The sequence below is a fragment of the Erythranthe guttata genome, chromosome 12 (genome assembly GCF_056151865.1).
Source record: "Erythranthe guttata isolate IM_541 chromosome 12, IM_541, whole genome shotgun sequence".
Lineage (NCBI taxonomy): Eukaryota > Viridiplantae > Streptophyta > Magnoliopsida > Lamiales > Phrymaceae > Erythranthe > Erythranthe guttata.
Window position 1 is genome coordinate 8979181 of NC_142544.1, and position 18642 is coordinate 8997822.

At 36.2% G+C, this 18642-nt stretch overlaps 1 protein-coding gene across 1 annotated transcript; it reads left to right on the top strand.

Moving 5' to 3' along the window:
• The first annotated feature begins 1566 nt into the window (after nucleotides 1-1566).
• On the top strand, nucleotides 1567-5951 carry AKRP (ankyrin repeat protein). Its single transcript, XM_012990359.2, has 7 exons — nucleotides 1567-2581; nucleotides 3047-3126; nucleotides 3950-4051; nucleotides 4156-4254; nucleotides 4371-4469; nucleotides 4564-4662; nucleotides 5609-5951. The coding sequence occupies exons 1-7, from the start codon at nucleotides 1828-1830 to the stop codon at nucleotides 5714-5716; spliced, it is 1341 nt and encodes a 446-aa protein (XP_012845813.2). The 5' UTR covers nucleotides 1567-1827; the 3' UTR covers nucleotides 5717-5951.
• Nucleotides 5952-18642: the final 12691 nt, after the last annotated feature.

The window sequence follows — 18642 nt, forward strand, 5'->3', positions numbered from 1 at the left end:
CTAATAGAAATGGCTCGAGAAGTGGTGCGGTTTCTAGAACTGGGACAAGATTTGGAGCATCTCACTTCCCCCGAAAATTAGATTGTTTTTATGGCGTGCATGTGCAGATATTTACCGACCGAAGCTAAACTTTTTCGACGAAAAATACACGACCGTCCAATCTGTATACGTTGCGGCGATAGGGTAGAAACATTCTTGCATGTCGATCTACATTGTAGTGACATGGATAAGTTATGGGCTGAGCAACCGTTTGCACTTGACAGTAGGCCCGTCTTCCTCTCTACATGGGACTGGTTTGAGAGAATGCAACTGAAATGGAACGATGATACTCTACAGCTTGCAATAATCATAATGAGGAAAGCTTGGGAATCTAGGAATAACGACATGCATGGAGAACCATGACTCAAGCCTAGGGATGGCAGCGGAGCGGGTACCCTCGAAAAAGTGCAATACCAGAACCATTACCATTTAATATAGCTCAAACCATGACCATACCAAACCCATTTAAAAAATCAATGGAAATACCAGAACCATTACCACGAATATCCGGATACCCACGGGTACCCATTTACCATTTAAATTGTTCTAATAAAAATAACTTTGGGTCCGATAACGTTTAAGTAACTCTCAGAAAAGTGGAAGAAAAAAAGAAAAGAGAAAAAAAGTAAATGATACAAAATATCCTCCCTAAATTATTTAATATTTTATTTAAAATTTTGCCAAATTATTATTTTATTCATATTATGTTGAATATATATATATATATATATATATATATATATATATATATAATATATATATATATATATATATAATATATATATATATATATATATATATATATATATATATATATATATATATATATATATATATATATATATATATATATATATATATATATATATATATATATATATATTAAATGGTCGGGTACCCATGACCGTAAAGGTAAAACCAGAACCATACCAAAACCATGACGGTTTTCTTTTCTTTTACCAAAACCATTACCAAACCCTAATGGTTTCGGTAACGGGTTTTAAACGGAGCGGATACCCGCGGATAGTTAGCGGTTCGGATTTTTTTGCCATCCCTACTCAAGCCGCTGGACTTTACCAATTGGAGTCGTTTGTATTTGGAGTCGTATAAACAAGCACAATTTCCACTGGGGATTACTATGACCCAACGCCATCCCAGCAGATGGAAAGCTCCACCAGTGGGTCTTATTAAAATAAATGTGGATGCCAGTTTTCCAAATGAGGTAGACTTTTATTCTACTGCGATGGTGGATCGAAATTGGAACAGAACATGTTTATGGTGGAGTGTGATGCAGCGCCCGGGCAGACTAAAAGTGATCTAATGCGAGGCTTATGCGATTCTTCATGCACTTACCACGGGTCGGAGTAGAGGCTGGGAAGAAATTATTGTTGAGGGTGATTGTCTGCCCGTCATTGAAGCCTTCACCAAAGGCGATCTTCTGGAGTCAACTTATGGTGCTTTTTTCGAGAAGAGCCTGGCTCTGTCCAAATCTTTTAGAAAATGCTCCTTTCATTTGTCAAAAGAAATGATAATAGACTAACTCATTTGTTAGCTGCTGAAATGGATTTTTCTTGTACTTAAAATGAGAATCTTTCCTTTTGAGTATGACGAATGATGCTCAATAATAATGATTTGTTTAAAATAAAAAAATTCCCATTATCAAATTATCCCTTAATCAATTAAGTTGAAGTGGGGGTAAATGTAATTTTGAAAAATCCAAATTGAATAAACCATTGACGACACTCTCTTGCCTGAGCCAGAGAGGAAGGTAAACCAAACCAAGAAACCATGTCCGCATCACTTTGGCCTTCATCTCTTCTTCAAAAACCCCAAACCCCTTTAACCTTCTCTCTCCTCCACACCTCTCCTCTTTCTCTCTCCTCCACCTCCACCAACCTCCGCTTCCCCCCTCCCACACGAACATTTCCTCTAAAATTCGCCAATTCCCCCACCCACCACGCCGTTCCGCCACCGTATCCAGAAGAGGACGACGAACCGCCCGCCATCGGCGACTGCCTGGTATTCGAAGAAGGCATTTTCGATGACCCATTTCTCCAAAACACGCCGAATTTCAAAAACAACGTCGCCCCACCGCCCAGTAAATCGAACAACAACAAGAAAATCACTACAGATGTCTCGCCGGAAAACTTAATTCCGGAGAAATGGATGGTTGTTCAGAGGGAGATTAACATCTCGAAGAAGGAGAGGCGGAAGCTATCACAGGCGCTGGAATACGGCCAGAGGGTGGAGAAGCGAAGGCAAGCACTTAAGCCTCTCTATTCGGAGGACTACGAAAAGCTCAAGCGTGAGAAGCTTCAGCAATTGAACCCGGTGGTCCTCGATAAACCCGAACCTAAACCGGATAAACCCGAACCTGAAACAGAATCGGAATCTTTGGAGGCGAATGATAAGTACGAGAAGAAGGCGGATAGAGTTGCCCCGAGGAACCCAAGGCTGGCGGTTTACGGCGGAGGTTTGGAAGATATCTCCGCGCTTTTCAGCAGTGGGAGCTATGACGGTGGCAATGCTGCGAAATCCGAAGGTATATTCTTTGAAGAGTAAAGTAATCTTTCAATTTTTATACTTTGGTAGTCGATTTTCGATGGATTCCGTATGTCATGTGTTCGTGTTGTTATTATGCTTTTTTTCGTCTCTGGAATTTCGAGTTTTCGAGACGCTGGAGAATTAATGGATAAGTTGTGGAAAGTTTCCCGTGTTTTAAAGATGGATATCCGAAATGTGTTCGGTACCCATTCAACATGACACACTTTATTATATATTTCAGTATGTTTCGATACATACGACAACTATGCAGTCGATTAACGATGATATGCTAAAATCTGAATTTTGGACAGAATGCGCAGTAACTATATGCTAAAACGTAAATCTCAAGTGTGTAACATAATCCTACTCTGAGAGAAAATGTATATCCTGTTTCTTGTAGTATTTCCGACAATTTTATTTATTCTCCGTGTTGTTTGTTCTAATCGTCAGTTGTCTTGAATAGGCGGCTCTGGTAAATTTTTCTCAAAGGAAGAGAAGATGTTGATGAATAAGCGGGTCCCTGATTTAGCAGTCGCCACCTCGGTAAGTAACTTTTTCATGTCTCTTCTATTCTCTTTCATGATGTAAGAATAACGAACGGCTTATTGAGGTTTTATAGCTTTGTCCTCTGTATGTTTATTTATAGTCAAATTACTGCTCGTGCAATTCTCGTAATTCGGCTGCTCTTACTGATTCTCAGCTGCATGGAACTACTTTAAGGGAAAAAAACTTATGGACTTTCTTGATATTAGTGCTATGGGGATGAAATATTTTCATATTTGATTATATATCAGCATTATGTATATAAAATTACTCGTTTAAAACTTAACGATACATATACTTTCATTGAGATACAGATACTTTCATTGATCGTCCAATCGAACCATCTCTCTTTCTAGATTGAACAGTCTATCTTTTTTGTTTCCTGATCTTATTAATGTGAAACTGGTAATTTTTTCTTTTTAATTTACCATTTTGACCCTGAAAATTCTTGTTCTAAATGTGTTTCTAGATTCCAATGCTGCTACTCCTAGTTCCTTTTTTTTTTTTTTTTTTTTTTTTTTTTTTTTTGTAAATAAAAACATTTAGGCCTCGTTTCGTTGCCGAGATATGATTAGCCAAGATAAGATTAAATACTCTAATGAAACACAATTATATTATTTGATCGTCGATGATCCAATAAAAAACATGCCTATAAAGTAAGATAAGGCATGATAACATAATATTTGCGGGTCGACCCGACAAATTATTCAGGATACCAAACATCAAGTCCAATTATTTAGTTAATCATGTCTAATCTACCCAACCAAACGAGGCCTTGGAATATTGTATATACTAATCAGGGAAGCCAAAAACTAATTTGCAGGGAAAATGGCATCCTCTGCATACTCTGGCTGCGTCGGGAGAATTCTACCTTGTGAATTCTTTGTTAAAGCACAACAACCTTGACATTAACACCCCTGACAAGGTGAACTTGCATGGCAATTGCCGTTTATTACTATTGTATATGCCTTAATATTCTGGCCTCGAACTGCACTATCCGATTCGTGTAACTAATATTTTTTCCGACAGAATGGATTGACTGCAATTCACAAAGCAATACTGGGCAAAAAGCAGGCTATTTTTAACTTTCTTTTGAGGGAATCTGCGAATCCCTTCGTTCGTGATAACGTAAGTCGAAAGCTACTTTGTTAATGAAAAAACTCGGCTAACTTATTCTTAGAATCGTAAGTCCTCCTTTTCTTCGTTAGTTATGTTTCTGAATGGGGTTCTTTCTGCTACGACAGGAGGGAGCTACATTAATGCACTATGCTGTATTCGCAGCTTCAAGTCAGATGATAAAGATTCTATTATTATACAATGTCGATATCAATCTTCAAGACAATGTAAGCCTTTTACCAATCTACATTTCGAACCAACCTATTTTTGGCGTACTTTTTATACCTGGTATTAAAATCTTGTGTTTATTATTACTACTAGGTTGGGTGGACCCCACTACACCTGGCTGTGCAATCACGTAGGACAGATGTAGTGAGGCTTTTGTTGATCAAGGGTGCCGATAAAACACTCAAGAATCGGGTAAAAAAATATATATACACTATTGTAGCTAAAATATAGTTAATTATATTTGTTAATGTTGATCAAAACCGATTCTGTGTGCGGCTATGAAAGTTGCTAACTGCAGAGTCGTATTTGAAATTATTTTCGTGTGCATTAACATTGTCTCGTCTGGTGATTCTGCTAGATGGAAGGATTTCTTTTTACATCTTTGGTCGAGCATGCATTGTTAATTCGACACATATACGTGCCAGAGTAACACATTATGATCAAATCTTGATATTGTTAGGCCTCGTTTGGTTGCGGAGATTAGCCATTATATAAACTAAATAGTTGAACTTTGTTTGTTGTTTGGTATCCCCAATAATTTGCCGGGTCGACCAGGCAAATATTATGTTATCAGGGCTTATCTTGCCTTCTAAGCATGTTTTTATTGGATCTCCCAAAGTCCAATAATACAATTGGCTTTTATTAGATTGTTTAATCTTATCTTGGCAACCAAACGAGGCCTTAATGTAAAATGAAGTATCATGAGTAGTGGCATGCATTAAGGTTTTGTGATGTAATAATAACTAATTAAATAATTGGGTTTATTGCATTAAACACCCGTCTGTTTATTCTAATTGTTAAAAAAAGTGTCCGTGTTATTAATATTGGCAAAACCCCCCTCTATAGTGCAATTTTTTTAAGCAACCAACCCCACAAAAACCTCACCATTTAGTTGACGGAGCTATCTGCTAAAAAGATACATTATAGGGGGTTTTCTGCTAATATTAATAACACGGGGACTTTTTTTAGCAGTTCGATAATAACACAAGGGTACTAAATGCAATAAACTCTTACATAATTTAACACGAGGTCTTTTTTTTTTTTTTTTTTGTTATTGTTGAAATGCTGTGTTGTATATATAAACAAACGAACTCATATCTTATTCTTGTGTGTGTGTGTGTGTTTTCTCTCTCCTCAGGATGGATTAACTGCACTAGATGTATGCCTGCATTCGGGTAGAGATACAAGAACTTATGAACTTATCAAACTACTAAAATTCAAGCCGCTGCCTAAGCCCTCGAAATAATCCTACGTACAGGTAACTCTTATCAAAGGGAGTTCAACATCTCATCGTATTTACACAATGGTCGGATTTATATGTATAGTATATAGTATTCTGTTGCGTATAATAATGTATTATGAGTGTGAGATAGGTAAGAAAATCATATGACGTTTTGTAGCACCGGAAAAAAAAAAAAGACGAGTGGATGGTTGTAATACTACTTTTTGACATATATAAAAGCAGTAGAGAAATTAATGAATGTTTCGAGTGAGTCACTCATTACGGGCGATGGAGATGAATTCGTCAAATCATAAACGTAATATTCCATGCACCTTGCAATCATATTTATAGTGTTTTTGATTGGAGAATTAATTATCACCAAAATTTTGAGTTTATATTTATTCTACCGTTTGCGGATTCGTTAAAAACTGAGTGATCTATTAATTCAGCTAGACCTCAGCAAGAAGCAAGCTGAAACTTCAAAGTAAAATGAAGGTTATGAACGTGCCTCATCTTTTGTCATTTTTTTCCTGTCCTCGTTTTCTTCCTTTCACCCACTTTTCTTTTCCCTTTTTCTTTTTGTTTGTTGCCTTCTCTATTGGTCTTTTTTTTTATTGGTTATTTTCATTTGTTTTCATTTTTTTGTTTTTTTATTTTATTTTATTGAGTTAAAATACGGTTTATACCCCTAAAGTATACCTTATGTAACACTTACTCCCTAAAGTATCATCTGTGACACTTACCCCCTCAAACTCAATTAATTTGTATTTTAAGTCAAAATACATTTTTTTTTATTATTTAAAGAAATAACTAAAAGAATAATTAAATTATACAAATAAAAAAATCTATTGAAAAATGTAATGTTTAAAAATTTAAAAATATTATCTTGTGTTGGGTACATATTTAATAAATAACATCTAGTTGTAAATGGAACAAGTAATCAAATATATTCATATTGATAAATGTTGAGATAAAATGGGCCCAAATGTTTATTTTATAAACATGCCCAAAGTTGCTAACCCACGTTGTGCAACCCACACTCCCTTGGTGTCGGCCTTAGATCACTTAAAGCCTAAGAAGACTACCGATGGTTGATAACTCTTGATCTCAGCCATCCACGCTCCATATATATATATATATATATATATATATATATATATATATATATATATATATATATATATCCTTCCACTCTCTCAAAGTCTCAAAACACTAATACCAAACAGTCGCGCCTCCTCTCTTCTCGATGACCGAATCTTTCGCCGGATTCCATGGCGGTCAGAGATTTGGTCGCTTCTCTTTCCTTTCTTGCTTCTTGAATATGAAAGATACCACGAAATATTCCTATCTTCTACCTTCTTGTCTCAAACCTCTCTATTGTGAGTGGTTTCGTGAGCTCTGTGACTGAGGGTAACATATGAAGGGAAATACTGTGTGTGAGGTCGATTCCTTGGGGTTTTAGGTTAGGTTGAGGCGACGGTCGAAGTGAGGCTGAGATTGGAGCACTCGGGCGAAGTTCTGACGGCTGGGCGTGAATCTGTGAGCTTGACACCGGGAGTGTGCTTGGCTGTCGCCGACTGGACTTCGAACGTGGACACGGGAAACAAGGGCTGAGCCGTTGCTGTGTCATCTTTTCATCGGAACTGAACACGACCAGATTTGCAGATCTACCCCAGATTAGTTCTTATCTTATTATTATTAATTATGTAATTTATTTGTTAAATCTTAATCCCCTTCCCCTTAGGCTTATTAATATGTGTAATTCATTTGATTAAAGATTTGTAATATTAAATGCTATTTGAACGGTCACCCAACACTAAATTTTAAGAAATCAATACATAATTATAGTAATCTTAAGTATATATATATATATATATATATATATATATATATATATATATATATATATATATATATATATATATATATATATATATATATATATATATATATATATAATTTATGACCCAATATCTATTAGATTGTTATGTTTTTTAGTTTTTTAGCAGAAACCCGAATGGTTGGATACGAAGTAGGAAGGGGGATAAGGAGGAAAAACAACTACATCACTAATTATTTTTATTTTCATTATTATTACAGCTGCAGTGGGTAAATCTACGGTTATTTCTATGCTATACACGATGAAGACTATAACAGGTGATTTTTAACCGTTGATCTACACACACCAATGTAGGTGTGTGTGTGTGTGTGTGTGTGTTTGTGTGTATATGAATAATAAAGACCTACTCGATTATTTCACCGGTGTAGCATAGAGTAGATTGTAAATTTAATAGCGTGAAACACTATTTATTGCTACATAATGTAATTGTGCAAGAAAAAACACTTTTGGTGAAGAAGGATACCATTTTAGGGGCATTTTTCTTCAACTATATTTCGGTCCATTTTTTTTGAAAATTAGGATGCTTTTTTGGATTGATTTCAAAATTACAATAAAGTGTCATTTCAAATAACGCTTTACAAGGGCCGTTGGATTGGGTTTTGATCAACGACCATCTGTCCAGTTTTGTCTTCTCAATCGGACGGTCCGGGATAGATCAAATGATCGAACGATCCTTAAAAGGCGTCATATTAAATGACGCACGCTTTGACCCGTCAGACGGTTGAACGCGTCAATTCAAGTCACGCCTTTTAAGGACCGTTCGATCCTTCTCAATTCAACGGCTGTGATTTGTGCCGAATATATATATATATATATATATATATATATATATATATATATATATATATATATATATATATATATATATATATATATATATATATATCCCTTAACACATTTCACATTTGCTCCCTTCTTTCCAACCGTAAGTTTTCTCGTCTCCTTTTTTTTCTTAATTATTATTGTTTTTATTTGTATTTTGCTAATTTTATTTTAATTGTTATAGGTAATTTTAATTAATTCCAGTAGGATACTTGTTGAGGTAAATTTTTTCACTCTTTCAATTATTATTATAGTTAAATACGATTTTAGTTATTAATATTATTTTTTTAAAATTTTTCTTAATGGTGGATTAATGGCATCTTTATCTAGTAAATTATCAATTATTTGGATATAAATTATTTCTTGTATTGTTATAATTAATTTATAATTTATTCAAAAATTCAAATTTTTATTGGTTTTTTTACATGTTATTATAAGGTTAAACTTTAACTTGTGGTGGGATTAAGAAGGGATTTTTGTTGCCAGCAAATCATAATTATTTGGAGGTAATTATTTGTTATACTGTACAAATATAGTATGATTTGGGGTTGGTTTTTTTTTTTTTTTTTTATCTTATTATTAAATAATGGCTGAAATTTAAATTTTGTTGTGTTTTGATGTTATAATTAGGTGAAATGTAGTTTGTGGTTGATTGAGAAGGGATTTACGTTGCTAGCAAATAATAATTATTTGGAGGTATTTATTTATTATATTGTACAAGGGGCAATTTGCTATAGGTCCCTCTATATTATAATTTATGTCTATAAATCCAAGTCAAAATCTACATATTTTAATAAATTAATTATATTTATTGTGTCAAAAATACCCTTAATCAAATCAAGTCAAATCCCCAAAAAAAACGTCTCTATCAAAACAATTTTTCAAACATCTCTTGCAAATATTAACAAACAAAATTAAATAAATTAGTAAAAAAATAAAGGGTTTATTAGGGAAAACCCCCTTGTTCATATTTTCTAATGAGGTAGATCCAATTTTTTTCCCCCTTTTTGAGATACACCCAATTTTGCCAACTTGGCAAAATATATTATATAATTTCCCTTTAATACCCCTGTTTTATTATTAAACGGCATTGATTTCCTTTAATACGTGATTTGAGATTTGCTGATACGTTGCCTAAAATCACGGAATAAATTTTCGTGAGATCATTGGCCGTTATATCAAATCGTGTACAATATTTTTTGAAGATTCTCTTCATCGTTCCAGCGAGTTTTATCGTCTTTGAAGATTTCTGCACCGTCGTGGAAATAGGATCGATTTTTGAGCGTTTGTTGTTGGACGTTGTTAAGCGGGTATGAATGCGTTATTCGTTTTTATTTTTCGCTCAATGTCCATGATTGTCGTGTACGGTGGTTAGAAATTTTTAAGAGTTGTGTTGATACTTGATTCTATTAAGTAGAACGTTTTTTAACAAAATTATTCCGTCATATATATATATCGTTTTTTTGGCCGATGATGTTTGTTTGGAAGAGGATTGACAGAGTTAGAAGAGGATGGTTCACGTATATCGGATCAGAGTTGTTTTATATGAACATCGTAGTTGGTTTATGCAATAATTGAAATAACTGTCCGCTGTGGTTGAGTTCATGAGTTAGATCCCGTTCGATAGTTGGTTTATTTGTGTATAACAACAGATTTTATGGTGCTGGGTAGTACATTAAAATATATTTCGTAATCTTTTTTAATTTAGCGTATGGATTTTGCATTTTGAGTTTATTGTTGATCATATTAATATATTTTTTAGTATTCTGCATTTTTAATGTCGTATCATGATTCAAGGTATTTTCGATGGCGAATTTTGTACGGATTTTGTTGAGATTTGGTGGTTTGGTTGCTATAAAGAGGTGTTCGAATGGGTTTACTCGCGGCTCATTGGTTGCATTTGTTATTTCAAAGTGGCCACAACTCGATGGGTGGGATATAAGCATGACATATAGGCTGGAAGGCATTGTCCGCTGTGGTCGAGTTCATGTTTTTGATCCCGATCGATAGTTGGTTTATTTGTTTATAACAACCGATTTAAGTGTGTTGGGTAGTACATTAAAATATAGTTCGTAGTCTTTTTTAATTTAGCGTATGGATTTTGCATTTTAAGTTTATTTTTGATGATATTAATGTATTATCATTCAAATGTATTTGCAGTCTATTTAATCCTTTTTTCAGTATTCTGCATTTTTAATTTTGTTTCATGATTTTAGGTTTTTTCGATGGCGAATTTCGTACGGATTTTGTTGAGGTTTGGAGGGTTGGTTGCTATAAAGAGGTGTTTACGATGTAATGGCTCGGTAACTTCAGTTAAGTGTTAAACCGTTGTAATAAAGTAGTATACTATTATGAATACCGTATGATACTACCATTATCATTTTATTATACTATTATGAGATTATTAATGTACTAGAGTTTTTTAACTCGACATATTGGTTTGATTATGTTATGATGTGTTTTATGTATTTTATCAAAACCCTAGATTGAAATTATGAGATTATTAATGTACTATTTTATTGGTTATGTTGGAATACTTTACGTTGGTGTTGTTCTCAATGTTCTTGTCATTTCAGTGGTATATTGTTTGTAACACAATTTCATGTCACTACTATAACCGTAATATACTATCATATCAGATTAATGTACTATATTGAAATTATTAATATACTATGTGGTTGAATAATACGGATCCATAGTCGATTAACGAGATCCATAGTCGAATTAGATCAATAAGATAGTCTATTACATGATATAAGGAAAATTACCCTAATTGATTAGTATTTCAAACAAACATATTATTCAGTTTCCATATATATTATTATTTTTTCATATATATTATTATTTACCCTAATCGTTTTCATATAATAAGGAAAATTACCCTAATTGATTAGTATTTCAAACAAACATATTATTCAGTTTCCATATATATTATTATTTTTCCAATAGTCAATTAACTAAACCCATAGTCGAATTAGATACATGGGATAGTCTATTAAAAGATATGAGATAGTCTATTAATTTTAAAACACAAATCCGCCGCCGTCACTTCTCAAATCTAGGGTTTTGATGATTCTTCGGCCCATAGTCGATTAACGAGATCCATAGTAAAATTATACCAGTGGGATAGTCTATTAAATGATATGAAATAGTATATTAATACAGATGTAATTCGACTATGCATCTCGTTAATCAACTATGGGCCGAAGAATTATCAAAACCCTAGATTTGAGTAATCCTAGATTTGAGTAACCCTAGATTGGAGCAGTGACGGCGACGGCGACGGCGGCCAACGACGATATCACTTCTGGTGGATGTCCTGCCCATCAATTGTTGCAATATCACTGATTTTGTGCTCGAATTCGGTATGCGATTATAACAGATCTGCAATTACACAAACGTGATAGTCGATTTAGCCAAAACATATCAACAAATCGATGGACTATAGCGATGCAACGAGCGGCGAAGACGTACCTATGGCGGCTTGCTCGGAGTGCACGTAGTCGTCGTTTCACGGCAGTGCAGATATCTTCCGCGTTCAATCGGCCGTTCCGGGAAGTGGTTGTGGAAAGTTTTGCAGTTTATTTGATAGTGGGTTTAACGGGAAAATATGAAGGGATTTGATATTATTTCAAAAGGTAAAGTAACGGGATTTGTGGGATTTGATTGAGGGTAATTATGTAATTAAGAAAAGTTTGGGCTTTTATCAAAATGGCAAATTTAAATTTGGGTCTACCCCTATTTTTTGAATGTTTAAGGGGGTTATATCTAATAGACCCAAAAATAAAATACTATTTATTGTATAAACTCATACTCTGAAAACGACATCGCCTCTTCGCCACCGTCTATCATGAACTGCAAATAGCAAACTGACGCCTATGACTCCGTGAACTGCAAATAGCAAATGACGCCCATGACTCCGTGAACTGCAAATAGTAAACTGAAATGTAGAATTTGTATTATTGAATTGCAAACAACAAAATACCAATGATTCACCCAGAAAACAGCAAACTGGAAAAAAAATCCAGAATTTGCATTATTGAGTTGCAAAAAAAAGATTACCTATGATTTCTCCAAATACAAACATCAAACTGAAGACAAAATTCAAAACGAGAAACAATATGTAACATGAAATTTCAAAACGCAAAATGAAAACAACTAAAGAAAAAAAAAACCCGAGGCACTCACCCCAAATCCTTGCCGCCAGTCCTAACTCCGTCACAAATTCTAGAGTCGGCCGCCGTAATGAACCCAATCAATTGAGTGTAACCAGTCAAAGCCCTCGACGAGGATGGTAAGGACCGATTCAGGGACATTGTTGGGGACGAAACAGAAGGTGGATTCCGAACGCCAGTGAAGAGATGCATCAAAATCTCTTGGATCGATTGTCGTAGAACCACCACCCAAGATCGGGGCGATAATCTCCTGGATTGCCTTCCATCGTAACAACTGGAAAAATAGAAATTAAATACAAACAACAAACAAGGTCTCCAAAATAGCAAACGATTTTTCCAAACAAAGAACAAGCAACATGTCCCACGACCAAAACACAAACGAAAAATATTTGTTTACAGTTTGTTGAAGGTTCTAGCTATGGCAGGAAAGAAAAGAAAAAAACAATTGGAATCGAGAAAGGGAAGAGAGTGAGAAATTGATCATAATTTTTTTTCGAAAAGATGTTTATCGAAAAAAAAAAACAGAAAAGAAAGACAGACACGATGGAGATGCACGAGATAGAGAGGGAGAGAGATATGAAAGATTAGATATAGGGGGAGAAAGATACGTGAGATTAGAGAGAGGAGATGATTGAGATATGTGTTGGCGATCGTGCATGTATACGCAGCGGAATTTAAAATTTTTAGATCGAACGAGTTTCGATTACATGCATAAACTAATCACATAGTCAACGTACCTTAATGCTTCCGCCATACATATGGTAATTATCGATATTATTAAAAACATGTAAAACCGAAAATTATAAAACATGCTTGTTCATCATTCAATAAATCGAAACACATAATCACATATAACTCATGCTCATAAATTAAAATTCATACAAACATGATCTAATAAACAATGAAAGTTTCGATTTAATTACCTCTTGTAGCGTGAGATTTCGACGAATCGAAACCTAGAACAAAACACGTACAAGCTGAAAATTACCAATCCTCGGGGATGCAACTCACGGCTGGAGCAAACTGATCCAGCAGGCGGCGGACGGCGGCGCGTGGCAAAGTCAGCGGCGGCGGCGCGTGGACAGTGCAGCGGCGCGTGCGGCGGTGCAGCGGCGGTGCGTGGATTCCGTCGGGGCAGCAGTTCCTCTCCAATTAGGTTTCACCTCGTATTATTGACCCACTCGAACTACAGCACTAGATGTAAACGAGTTAGATAAACAACAAGAATAAATGAAGGAGTAGAGAGGAGAAAACCGGCGACTGTCGGCGGCGATCGGCGGCGGCGCGACGGGGCTGCAACGGCCGAGAGGGCTGAGCGGCTAGGGCTTGGACGGCTAGGGTTTTGGTGCAAAAAATCTGATCTCAAACTCTTGTTTGAGGTCTATTTATACTAGGGTTTTCAACCCTTGTGGGTTTAAGTCATTGGGCTTGACCCACTGATGCATTAAGCCCATTCCCTCGTCGGCCTCGTTTCTAATAAACGATCGTTCACAAAATTATAACAAAATTATATTTGTGACGAGCTCAAAGTCCTCGTCGATACGAGTGCCTCTTCGAAATTTCCAATTTCCAAAATTGGAAACTTCCACTTCAGTGGACCTGCTAAATCGGGAAACTTCACAATTTAGAAAGTTCACTAAATTCCGCATTTCTCTCTTTCTCTACGTTTATTCCGATTCGCAATTCACAATTACGAATCTTGGATTCAATCATATCGACATCCAATCGTTCAAAGATTAGCATATTAATCTATGCTTGTTTTTATCAAGGATCTATATTACACGATAAGTGTGACCCTCAATGATTCGAGCGTGCCAAAGTTGTGCGGGGTTAAGACTTATATCTTTTCGTTTTGCTGATATAACGTTAATTGGTATTTCACTTGGATTTAGTTCATATAAGTTGTTTATAAGTTGTCCCTTACAAATCATATTTTGATCCTTTTGTATAATGCAAATCGAATTTCCAAAAACAAAAGTAAAATCTTCATTATCCAAAACAGGAATAGAAATAAGGTTTCGAATAAGTGACGGAACAAATAAACAATTGTTCAAAACAATGGAAAAACTAGAATCCAAAACAGAAAGATAAATCGTCCCAATGGCTTCAGCAGCAACCCTTGCTCCGTTGCCCATTCTTAGGTAGGTCTCACCCACATTAAGCCTCCTACTTCTTGTCATGAGCTGCAAATCATTACAAAGATGTGAGCCACAACCAGTATCCAATACACAAGCAGAAGATTTAACGGACAAATTAACTTCAACTAAATACGTACCCTTTTCAGAACGTTTCTGATCGAGGTAAGCCTTGCAGTTGCGTCGCCAATGGCCCTTCTTTCCACAATGATGGAAAGCGTCATCAACTTGCTTGGTGACCTTTTCATTCTTCACTCCGCTCGACTCGCCCTTCTCAAGTTTCTTGCTCGGGCCGAAACTCCTTTCTTTCCTTTTCTTCTGGAAAGAACCTTTCTTCGCAGAAGGAGCAACTAGGAGAACAGATTTCTCCTTCTAGATCGTGGACTCATAGCTGACCAACATGTTCAACAACTCATCCAATGGTGGATCGAGCTTGTTCATGTTGAAGTTCACTATGAACGATTTATAAGAACTAGGAAGGGACAGTAGGATCAAATCCACCGAGAGCTCGGCCGGGAGGGTGACATCAAGGCTCACCAACTTCTCAAGGAGAGTGATCATCTTGAGACCGTGCTCGTGGACCGAAGCCCCTTCACGCAGCCTCATGGTGATCAACTCCTTGGTAGTTGAGTACCTCGATGCCCTAGTATTCTCACTGTACATGCTTTCAAGATGATGCTTGATATCATAAGCATGCACGTGAGACTCATACTTCATCGCGAGCTATGGCACCATGGATGCTAGCATGTAGCACCTCGCATGGAGGTCGTCCTTTTTCCATGCCTCGAAAGTGGCAGTCTCGTCAGCAGTAGCAGTCGCAGGAAGAGCAGCGGGGACGTTCATTGAGCACATAGAGACGCTCCTCGACTTGGAGCACAAGTTTCAGATTGCGAAGCCAATCCAAATAGTTTGGACCGGTGAGTTTGTTTTGGTCGAGGATTGAGGAAAGGGGATGTTTGGACATTGTTGCTGAGAAAATTTTAAGAAGACAATAATTAGAGTTTAGTTCGTAATAATCGTTACAATTAAAATTTTGGACTTTTATGTTTTAATTGTTCTCCCACTAATTTTATCGAATTCCACCACCCTGTAGCAGACAATCGAGAAAACTTATTTTTCTTTAATGGGCTTTAGGTCCAATAGCGCTAATGTAACCCGTAGTTAATCTATCCCGATTACATAAGCCTAAAGGTAGAGTACTATCAATCACATCACTATGTGACCCTAAAGTTCGATTTACCTCACACTTGATAATGACCTAAGTTAATCTAGCGAATATCAAAATCTTCGTGTGTCAAGTCTAGCCTACCAATATGAGATGTCATAGATCCAACTATATCAAACTAATGCAATCCCTAGTTAATCTAGCCGACCACATTAATCCAATATAATTTTATCTATGATCGTATCTCCATCTAATGTCAATTAAATTACAGCTTATCCCACAATAGCACTCCCCGCTAACACGGCTTACTGCACTATTATGAGAGGCTACACATAATTTAATTGTTGGTAGAAGGAAAGAAAAATTCAATAATTTGGTTTTTCTTTATAGCTTGATAATTATTCTTGATTAAGAATGAGAGATTTTATTCATTAAATCTTATTAGCTCATCGGAAGTTTTAGGTTATGATCGTTTGTGATTCCTACAACTATGTTCTCTATGTATGTGGAAACGCATATTGATCCTAAGAGAGACATACGATCATCATCGTACTTAATCACAATTATTCATCTCATGAATTAATTAATTAATACGATTAATTGCAAATATAATTAACGGACTCCCTTCATTCATAAATCAATCAAATAAGAATGAAGTCCATTAACTATTTGCCATTTAATTTGTGTTCCATTAATTAAACTAATTTGATGATTAAATTAAATAATTAATCCAACACTATTCTTTGAATTCAAATTAAATTAATGGATCAATTATCTAATTGGGTTTAATTGATAAATAATTTCAAAAATTAAAAATCAATTAATTTTAATATTAATTTCAGAAAATCAGAATTTTTTGTTTTGTTTTTTTTTTTTTTTGTGTGTGCTGACCGGACCGGTCAGACCGGTCCGACCGGACCGGTTCGGTCAGCTGGAAAAAACAGCAGAAAAAATAAATCCGATTTTCTAAATTTAAAAATTTTATATTTTCTGAAATATTCAAAATATTTAATTAATATTAAACCACCCAATTTGATAACACCAAAAATTCAACAATTCAACAAATCGAAGCATGCTTTCGAAAACGATAAACACGTTGACAAATAAACGATTAACCCGTGGCTCTGATACCACTGTTGGGGATCGTGCATGTATACGCAGCGGAATGTAAAATTTTTAGATCGAACTAGTTTCGATTACATGCATAAACTAATCACATAGTCAACGCACCTTAACGCTTCCGCCATACATATGGTAATTATCGATTTTATTAAAAACATGTAAAACCGAAAATTATAAAACATGCTTGTTCATCATTCAATAAATCGAAACACGTAATCACATATAACTCATGCTCATAAATTAAAATTCATACAAACATGATCTAATCAATCTACAAAAGTTTCGATTTAATTACCTCTTGTAGCGTGAGATTTCGACAAATCGAAACCTAGAACCAAACACGTACAAGCTGCAAATTACCAATCCTCGGGGCTGCAACTCACGGCTGGAGCAAACTGATCCAGCAGGCGGCGGACGGCGGCGCGTGGCAAAGTCAGCGGCGGCGGCGCGTGGACGGTGCAGCGGCGCGTGCGGCGGTGCAGCGGCGGTGCGTGGATTCCGTCGGGGCAGCAGTTCCTCTCCAATTAGGTTTCACCTCGTATTATTGACCCACTCGAACTACAACACTAGATGTAAATGAGTTAGATAAACAACAAGAATAAACGAAGGAGTAGAGAGGAGAAAACCGGCGACGATCGGCGGCGGCGCGGCGGGGCTGCAACGGCCGAGAGGGCTGAGCGGCTAGGGCTTGGACATCTAGGGTTTTGGTGCAAAAAATCTGATCTCAAACTCTTGTTTGAGGTCTATTTATACTAGGGTTTTCAACCCTTGTGGGTTTAAGTCATTGGGCTTGACCCACTGATGCATTAAGCCCATTCCCTCGTCGGCCTCGTTTCTAATAAACGATCGTTCACAAAATTATAAAAAAATTATATTTGTGACGAGCTCAAAGTCCTCGTCGATACGAGTGCCTCTGCGAAATTTTCAATTTCCAAAATTGGAAACTTCCACTTCAGTGGACCTGCTAAATCGGGAAACTTCCCAATTTAGAAAGTTCACTAAATTCCGCATTTCTCTCTTTCTCTACGTTTATTCCGATTCGCAATTCACAATTACGAATCTTGGATTCAATCATATCGACATCCAATCGTTCAAAGATTAACATATTAATCAATGCTTGTTGTTATCAAGGATCTATATTACACGAGAAGTGTGACCCTCAATGGTTCAGGTGTATGCTAGCCGTGGGCTCACAACTCTTTGTGATTCGAACAACACATTGTTCTTATACGAACTCCTCCCAAGAGTCCCGATTAGAGTAAAACTCATTTTACCTAATCCCCGATCAAATCGGTGCCCAACGAATCAAGATTGGCGTCTAGCAACTACGCATCATGATTCCCTAGATACAAGTGAAGTGCCTGCAAGAACCTTATGATACAGTTAGCGTACAGTACGATCCCTTCGCAGCACATGTCCCGATTGAACTAGAGGCATTGGTTCACCGAGACCTCTTATATAGTTCAATAACCGTGCGAACGTTCTAGGTATTATAAATCCATTCGTGTGTGACTTAGGGAAACACATTTCCCTAATCACCCCACTATCAACTCTGGCCAGAGATTCCTTGGATTATAAACCGTCAGAACACACAGGACACCCATGACTACTCAAGCGCTCGAATCCCCTAC

Bases quoted from the DNA above. Each gene is read 5' to 3' on its own strand.
- AKRP (XM_012990359.2), top strand. From the start codon at position 1,828: ATGTCCGCATCACTTTGGCCTTCATCTCTTCTTCAAAAACCCCAAACC. The intron at 3,127-3,949 runs GTAAGTAACTTT...ACTAATTTGCAG, and splicing joins ATTTAGCAGTCGCCACCTCG to GGAAAATGGCATCCTCTGCA. The intron at 4,255-4,370 runs GTAAGTCGAAAG...CTGCTACGACAG, and splicing joins ATCCCTTCGTTCGTGATAAC to GAGGGAGCTACATTAATGCA.